At 46.8% G+C, this 9,050-nt stretch overlaps 1 protein-coding gene across 4 annotated transcripts in view; it reads right to left on the bottom strand.

The window, feature by feature from the left end:
• Positions 1 to 2,679: 2,679 nt before the first annotated feature.
• The window catches only part of LOC124990799 (TRPM8 channel-associated factor 1), a 46,727-nt gene continuing 40,356 nt past the window's right edge, over positions 2,680 to 9,050 (bottom strand). For 3 of the 4 annotated variants that reach the window (XM_047561195.1, XM_047561194.1, XM_047561196.1), the window contains 4 exons: positions 8,530 to 8,769; positions 7,399 to 7,736; positions 5,811 to 6,061; positions 2,680 to 3,059 (listed from right to left, as the gene is read on the bottom strand). In XM_047561195.1, coding sequence (XP_047417151.1) covers positions 3,050 to 3,059; positions 5,811 to 6,061; positions 7,399 to 7,736; positions 8,530 to 8,769 — 839 coding nt within the window. In that variant the 3' untranslated portion in view covers positions 2,680 to 3,049. Of the gene's footprint in view, positions 3,060 to 5,784; positions 6,062 to 7,398; positions 7,737 to 8,529; positions 8,770 to 9,050 lie in introns of all 4 variants that reach the window. The other variant, XM_047561197.1, reaches the window with a different exon arrangement.

Here is a 9,050-nt window from a genome sequence, read left to right as displayed (position 1 = left end):
AGCAGTAGGGACAGTAGGGCACAAGATACTTGGCAGCCTGATTCCCTCAAGTCCAGGAGGAAAATTGCTGAAACAGATGATGATGTATGGGAAAAGTGGTGAAGGGCATAGAAAGGGGTTGGCAGATGGACAGAAATCCTTTGACACCACCAGATGGGCTCAAGTAGGACTAACATTTGTGAAAGCTGTCAAATGAAGAGGCGTGCAGAAAAGCATCCAGTGCTGTGTGTGATTCTTCTTGAAGCATTTCCCAGAATAGGGGCAGACATCACAGGCCTTGAAAAGAACACTAGTTGGCAATCCTCATCCATGCCCTCCGGAGCATTCTTTCATTCAATGCATATCGCAAACCTGCTGGACAGCAAGCATGATCACCAAACATGCTGAGACCAGCAGAAGGCTTGTTTTTTGTAAACCACCTGTAGAAACAAGGGAAGATGGAGTGTGCTTGAACTGTCACATACATCCGTGTGGCGAGAGGTGCAGAGTAACCGGGACATGTGGTGACAGCCTGAAGGCACAGGGTGGATCCACATACTCCAGGGCCTTTCAAGCCCTCTTAAGGAGTTTGGTTTGATCGATTGTATCTTAAGCCAATGTGAAGTCACTGAAGGATTTTTATTTGAGTTTATTAAAAATATTTCAAAGTAATACATGCACAAGGTAAAAAATTAAATAGTACAGAAGGACTTAAAATGAAAATCACGGTTTCCCACCCCACCCCTTTAAACCCTAGTCCAGTTCCCTAGAGGCTTTTAACAATATTTTTGGATCTTCTGGTAACTAACTTTCTACTTTAAATAATATGTTTGAACAATAATTTCTTGACTTTTTAACTTTAGACAATCTTTGATAATTCCCCGTTACAAAAGATAAGGATTTAGCTTACACTATCTGTACTATTCCTTGGCCCACCCTTCTCCAAATATTTGATAGATAATGTTGTTTTTAATACTTCGGTTGGTGTAATTTGTAGCTGTGATCAATGCACTAATTGTCTACTTCTTCTTCTAATAACTGAATACCTTATCTTTTCATCCCCACTCTGAACATGTCTAAGCCCTAAACATCCTTCTACTTCTCTTACCTCAGCTAATTCTCGACCTCCTTCTGGTTTCTTTTTCCTCAACTTGTCAGCATTATATTTAACTTTAGTTCTGAATATAAAACTTAACCCTTTTTTACTTTGCCAATCAGTTGATCAGAACACCAAAGAACAATGAATGGCATCTACATGATTTGGGTTCAAAAATACTTTTTACTGAGAGCTAAGGAGAAGCCAGGCTGTCTTTTCACCCACATCCTTAACATCATGGATCACTGGAAGCATACCTACTGCCAATGTCAACCCAAGTCTTCTTACACTCCAAGTAACCAAAATCATGCCCCATTTTATTTTGCTTCATGAGTGGACCTGAATTTTTTGACATTTTTTTTATTCATCTTTCTCTTTTGTCGACTGAAGACTATGTTGCTTCTCAAACATTCGAGCTTCTTAATGATACTATCTATGGCTCTGAATGCACATCCTTTCTAGAGCCCAAGACACTGTACTCTCCTCTAAAAAGGGTCTGCTGGACAACCATCCCTCTAGAGAGATGTCCTTCCAGATGACCATCACTCTAGAGTGGGACATCTTGGGGGAGGTCCATTGTTTTCTGGATCCTATTTCATTCTCTTTTCTGGGTTTCATCATTTTTCTGGCCAGAAACTTCCTCAAGGTACTTCCTCAATAGGGGTAAAGAAGGTAGACTTTGAAAACTTAAATGCCAGAACCTGTCTTCTATTTTGATGTTACTCTTGACAGCCTGCCTTCTTTGGAATTCTCAAAACCAAAGTTTTCCAGAAGCTCTGTGAAGACATTGCTCCCTTGACTTCTTACATTCAGGGTTGCTGATGAAAGATCTGCTTATTTCTCATCCTGTTTTTTTTTTTTTTTTTTTTTTTAGTTGAACTAAATTTTTTTTCTCCTTGGACATGTTTCTTAATATTCCAAAATTTCAGAAGGTTGTCTAGGTATAGGTAGCACTGGGGTTCCTCAACCTGTTCTTTCTGCTCTTCTTTTTATTTCTACATTCTCCTTTCTGGGACTGCCTAGTAGTTACTATTGATTGTCTAGGTCTGCTTCCTTCCTTCATATTTTCTCCTTTTTACTCTACATCTGGGGAGACTCTCAACCTCATGTTCCAGCCTGTTCACTGAGTACTTTTGAGTCCGATTTTGTTTTGCCGGGGCTCTTGCTATCCTCAGAGCTTTTCTTCCTAGTATTCCATTACCAGTTTACTAGTACACCTCAAATCTCTCTGAAGGGATTGTTAGAATTTTCAGTTATTCTTTCCGCCCTACCTTTGTTTCCTCCAGAGTCCACGGCATGTTCAACACCCCTAATTCTTCGTGGTTATTCTTCTCACACTTCCTCCCTGCTCTGGCCTCCTGCTCTCTATGTCTGGGAATTCCTAGCTCAAAGCTCACATTTGACAATCAGTGTTAACTACTGACTCTGATGGGCACTGGCGTGGGTTTCCTCTGCTGTCACGTGGACAGCTCTGCAAGCCTCTTCTCTGCATGGAAGCCCTGGGCTCTTGAGTAGGGGTCTCGACTCTCGGAAGAGAATTAGCTGATAGGCTGGGGGGGGGCACTTCTTTCCACAAAAAGGGTAATTTTATTTGGAGCACCAACTCTTACCTCTCCTCAGGAAGTTTATTCAATTTCTTTATACAAACGACAATGACAACAACAACAACAACGCGGAATCTTTAACTGGCACCGACAGCAGGCTGCCGTGCTCTGCGCACAGGGGGCGGGGAGGATGGGGCTATTACACAACAGGTACGGTTCTTTAGTTGATGGACTCCTTTGATGCTGAGTCTCTTTGGGGTCATGTTGCTCAGATCAGCTTCTATTCTGTCTGAAAGGTACCTTCACTCTGACCAAGCTGCTTCCATTTCTCCTCTTCCAGAAAGGTGTTGAGATCGTCTTCATGTATCACCAAATTGCCTTTGTCTTTGCCGAGATGTGCCGATTCTCTTCCTGTCTCTTGGCTTCAATTTCAGTGGGGCCTGGGGAGGGAGGGGAGGTAAACTGACATGTTCAGTCCATCATCTTAAGCTGGAGTCCCACTGGAGGCTTCAGACAGGGGAGTAACATGGATAACTTTGTATTTTTAAAAGATCCCCGGGCTTTACAGCTAAATTAAAAGGGGCGAGGACAGATACAATTTCATCCTAAAAGATGGAGCATCTAATTTCCTCTCTGAGAATATGCAATATGTGGGACTCCGGGAGTCAGGTACTTTATCAAAATAGCCCACCATTTCAAATCCAATGAACTAGAGACTGCTCTCGTGGAACCCTGGGGACAAGGACTGGAACTTTAAAAACCTGGAAGCTGAAAGAGTTGCTTGGTCCACAGCACTCACCCCAGCACTGCCTGGGAAGCACCTCAGGAGGGTACCTTAAGTCCTTCCTGTGTGCTGGCATTGGGGTTCAACAAAGGAACTTCTGTTCTGATAAGGAGCCAAAGCGCTAGCAAGCAGGGACAGAAAGCTTCCTCTGCTGGCTGGTTGGTTTCTTAATTTACTCACTTATCTGGCCATTCAGCACTGTAGTTATAAACCCCCATTCTGTAATCAGAATGCCTGGGTTCAAATCCCAGATCTACTTGTTAGCAATACAGCTTTAGAGAATTTACTGAATCTCTGTGAAATTCAGTCCTTTCATTCATAAGATGGGAGTGAGAATACTTTCCATTTCATAAAATTATGGTGAAGATTAAGTGAAACAAATCTATAGAAAAGAATTAGTACAGGACCTGCCACACTCAACAACCCACAATTGACAACAGTTATTTTAAATGTAGAATGAATATTCAGCATCTATGTTTAAAGGACCTGGACAGTAGATATTTGTGGAATAAGGGGAAGTAATTCTAGGAGGGAGAAGTGGAATGATGCCGAAATCCAGAGGAAAACAGTGTGCATTTCAAATCTTATTTTCTACATGGTCACTCATTTACCAATTAGGGTACAAGAAAATAAACTTGAGCTAAAGGAAAACTGTCTGGATGTGCACACCGGCCTTGGAGACTGAAAAGTTATAAAGAAATGAAGAGTTCTGGACAAATTAGAAGAAAACAGGAGACTATGAGCATATGATATTTAAATAAGTTGGATGAGCTCGATCTAGTTATCTTGTTCCAAAGTGAAGTTCTGTAGGCAGTTTGGTGGGTAACTCAAGAGTGACTGAGTCTGTGTTACTGGGGCACGTGAATTCCATCAGGAAGCTGATGTCTACTATTTGTTGGCTAAGGACAGACACCATCATGAAATTGTTTTGCTTTGTTTTTCTTTCAAGACGTTCACTCTTGATTTAACCAAAAATGGAAATGAATTCCTTTTTTTATTCCTTTGATTCCTTTCTATTCCTGAAACATAGAACTGAGTAAAGAGACCAAACTGTAAGTAGTTTTGAAAGGCCCCCAATGTGAATTCCGAGTCCTTCCCTGGGTTCACAAAACAATGTACCACAATCCTTTCAGAGGCTGGTGTATAAAACATGGGATGAGATATGATAGGTAATAATTATATACTGAATACCTTAAAAAGCCAGAGGAAAGGATTTTGAATGTTTTCACCATGAAGGAATGATAGACATTTGAGGCAACGGATATGTTTAACCTCATTTAAATGCACAATAAATACATATTCTGAAACTATGCAGGATATATCATTAATACATATAATTTTTATATTTTATGCATCTGTTTAAAATTATGACTGTATCTAATAAACTCCATCTACACTGAAGTCTACTTCTAAAATAATTCTGAGATAATCAGATAATAACAATGGCAGCTAATGTTCTCTTTAAAACTACTAGCTGCCAGGTACTATTCTAATGACTTTTAGAGCTAGGTGAAAGTTGAATCCTTACAATAATTCTGTGAAATGGATCCCATTTTTATGATGAGAAAACTGAGTCACAGAGAAGTGCAGGAACTTGCCAGGACCAACAGATGGAAGATCCAGGATTTGGACCCAAGGAGTTTACTAATTGGAATGATGATCCTAATCACTAAGCTATGGGAAGAGAGTGGGAAGCAGTGAACTCATTATTCTGCACACCGATCCCTTAAATGGCATGCATTATAGAGATTACAAAGCTTCAAAATTATCACTCTGAGTCTTCATGACAACCCTGCGAGACAGGGATTTTTATCCCCATTGCATACACAAGAAAATCAGAGTGCAGCATCAAATGACTTTCCCAAGAGCAAACCCTAGTTCTGGGCTCTTCCTGCTGTACCAGACTGCTTTTAAAGTGCTTTGAAAACGATGCAAGACACAAAATACACGAGTCATCCGAGCGCTATCTAGCTGTTGTGGTAGATTGGTGCGCTAACCTTCTATCACCAGGCTTTTAGAACAACTAGTCAAAAATAAAAGCCCAGAGAGAGTCCTCAGGATGTCAAAGTAAGCGTCACCATCTATGGGCTATGGCCATATACCAAGGGCAGGTCTAGAAACTGGTGCCCAAGCTCTCAGGACTGGGCTGATCCCAGTCACAAGGGAACCTGACGCCTGAGGGCCGAGGAGCGGGACCATGGACAGAGGCTTTGTTCCCGAGAGATGCTGACTTCACTTTTTGCTGTGTTCTTAACCCACTTCCTAGAGACAGAAGTCAGTAGTAAGACACAGGCAGTGAGCTAAGAGGACAGGGCCAGACCCTGGCAGACAGAGGTGAGGACTGAATCCCCACCTCTGCCTACCTCCCCAAACCTCTCTACCTGCCACCTCGATGGGCACTCCTTACATCTGTGTGAGGAGGTATAATTTCATAATATTTTCCTTCCATTCAGGCAGATAGGCCAGGCTGGTAGCCACTTCCTTCTGGATGGGCCAGGCCCAGGCCTCAAAGAACGGAGCCAGGTTCTTCTGCACTTGGTGGGAGAACATCTTGACCCACAGATTCATTTTGTCGACATTGTCTGTGGGCAAGTTGGTCTGGTTCCTGTACTCTGTGAAGAGACGGATGAATGGCTCCCAGCCAAAGGCTTCCTGGAGCTAGAAAGAGAAAGACAGAACCAGGTGAGACGTCCTACCTACAACAAGAGGGCCCAGCAAACACCACCAGTGAGCCTAGTGTGTTCACCTCCCTGAGCAGAAGCTCCGTTCCTACCCTTGGCCTGCTCTCCTGTTCTGCACGCAGGTCTCACAGCTGTTCTCCCACTTTCTGGCCTTAAGAAGGCCCTTGGGGCTTGTGCTTGCCACAAAGCCGATGGTGGGTCACAGTTGGGGTGATCACTGCAATAATTAAAATTGGTATCTTCTACCAATACCATTATTCATCTAACTCACAAGATCACGGAAGTAATGATGGGATGCTACACGGGACCTTAAAACCGACTGAAGCGGCCCCATCCTCGTTAGCTTTCATAGTTAGCAAGTCAAACTCCAGCAGGTGGGAAACTCACCCCTATGCTGCAGCCCTCATTGATCACAGGTCTGTCAGCTCACAAGGCTACTGAAACGGCTTTTGGGGGCAGGGGAATGACTCAGGTAGAAGCAGAAGACCATGGATAGTCTGGTTAGCCAGCACTAATAGGTCACAGTCTTAGAAACAGGCAGCCGCCCCAAGGCCACTGCCTGGAGGCCATGCTGGCCGGGACTTCAGAGTTTTGGGTACAGAGGCATTAGGCGGTCCCTAACCAGGAACGTGCTGGGTCCCTAACAACAAGGTGAAAACTGAGCTTCCCCGATATTTCACACCATTCCCCTGGCAGTGAGAACGAGCAGAGAGGAACTTGAGCAGGTGGAAGAACCAGAATAGAGCGAGCCTGGCCTCTGCGCGGGAGCCAGAAACTGACCTAGGCTCTGAAGGCAGGGAGCCGGGGCTTCCCGCAGAAATCCAGAGGCAAAGCCCAGGGCCTCGAGGAGGCTTGGATTGCCTCCGTGAGGCGGGGTCTGAGGCACAGCCGGGTCTTGGGGAGGCGGAGATGTGCTCAGATGAGGGAAGACAGCCCTGGCCAGGAGTGGTGCATGTCAGGGGGGTTTGGTGCTAACTTTTCGGTGGGAAGCTTGGCTTCAATCGTAGGTATGTCTGGCTTTAGGGCCCGTGAGAGTATATTTTATAGCACCGTGTCGTCCCCACGGGTTTTAAGATTTCTCACCTCCCTGGGGTGCAGCTGAGGCTACTAAGTCCACTCCAGGGTCCTGCAAAGTGAGGACCGAGAGGCCTCATCCCACAGGGCTCTACACTTGGCCTTGTCCGAGTCTCCCATGGCCGAGTGTGGGCGGCAGACAGTAGTGGGGTCTCCCGGGTGGCTAGAGGATCATGTGGCCCTTGGCCCTATCGGTCCCCACCGTGCGGCTCCCTCCCCTCGCCACGCCCTGCTGGGTACCTGTAAGTAGGTCTCCAGCGCAGTCCACGCGTTCCAGTTTTTCACATTGGGCCCCTTGCCCAGGTAGATCCGGACTCGCTTCTCCCGCACTGGGGGCCACAGGGCGATGTTGGCGCGGCCCCGCGGAATGCCCAGGACCGTTTCGTGCACGTAAACGCACCAGAGGTTGCAGGTGGCCTCGGTGGTGTGCGGCGGGAACTCCCACTCCTGCCGCTGCTGGTTGCGGCCCAGCTCGTGCACCGGGCCCCACAGGCCCTTGGTTCTGATGAGCTTCTCGTTGATGAGCTCCTGCACCGACTCCAGGTGGCACATGATGGGGTACCCGGCGTGCATCCAGCCTGGGGACACCGGAGGGAGAGGGAGGGTCAGGGTCCTCCCGCCCAGCTCGCGACACTTCTCTAAACCATTTCTCCTCAATAACCCTGAGTAGCCCAGGCGACTTCCTGCACCGGAAGGCTTGGGTGGGGCGGGGCAATCCACGCCCAGGATCCTCCCTCCGGGCCTTCCTTCTCCCGCCCTGCTTCCTAAGGACGCTCTCAACCGCTCTCTGACTTGCAGCAGGGCCACGGGAGGGGCTGCAGGTTGCGGAGAGCCATTCATGCCCCTGATGCAGTTCTCTGTTTTTATGAGCGTTTCTTATTCATGTGAACTTGTGCCATTATTTATTTGTTTTTCTCAAAATTCAGAACTTTCTGCAAGTGGTTCCTCCTCTCATTGTTGGATACGGGGCTGCCCACCTGGACACGACTTCACACTGGTTATTTATGCAACTCAAGAAAATGAGGGTCTAGAAAAGTTTCTAGGGTTCTTTGAGCCCCATCCATTTTCGGGGCTCTTCATTCAGTGTCTTCTCAGTGACTCAGCTAGGTCAAGGCAGTCTGCTGTCTCCACCCGCTCACTGATGTCTCCATTTGGACACCTGTGAAGGATTAGGTAGCATCCCTTGATAGCTTTGATGACATCTCTTGACATGCTGACGGACATGGCTATTTATTTCTTACATAACCTTTTCCCTATCTATTTAAATAGCAAGGAGCACATCTACGTGTCTTGCTAACAAAGCGTTTGGACCCTCCTGGCTGCCTGCTGTGGAAAGAAAGGCGTTTGGGGTTGGCTGCTCAGGGCACCCACCGACGGAGATCTGCACGTCAGCGACGATCCTCTGAGGCAGACGCAAGGGGAAGGGCTCAGCTCCCAGTCGTGCCACCGCCTGCATCACCTCATCCCAGAGGCGGAGCAGCGGCTCAGGGTTCTCCAGAGCACGCAGGTTTGCAGTGGGCACCGTCAGGATGATGTTGTCGGTGGCCAGCTCTCCCCAGGGACCTGGATTCTCCTGGATACGCCTCTTCCACTCCTCTTGGGTCGTCTCCCCTAGAAGAGAGTCAGCGGGGCTTGGAACATGCTTTCCCAATACCTTAAGTTAAGACATACAACTCAGACCCCAGGAGGGGAACGCCAAGGTCATGAGCAACCACGTCCGTCTTCTGTTTCCCATCAAGTCCCCATGAATGTGGCATGAGCTTTATCTCCTGACCTCAATGCGGGGTCTAAGGAGGCCGCCCTCCTTCCCCCAGGCTGTGTCTCTCCTCCTCCACCAGACAGTACCCAAGCCCTTCCTCACCCCAGCTCCTCCCCTTCCCTCAGGATGCACC

The sequence above is a fragment of the Sciurus carolinensis genome, chromosome 8 (genome assembly GCF_902686445.1).
Source record: "Sciurus carolinensis chromosome 8, mSciCar1.2, whole genome shotgun sequence".
Classification (NCBI taxonomy): Eukaryota; Metazoa; Chordata; class Mammalia; order Rodentia; family Sciuridae; genus Sciurus; species Sciurus carolinensis.
This window is presented reverse-complemented; position numbering and strand designations above follow the sequence as displayed.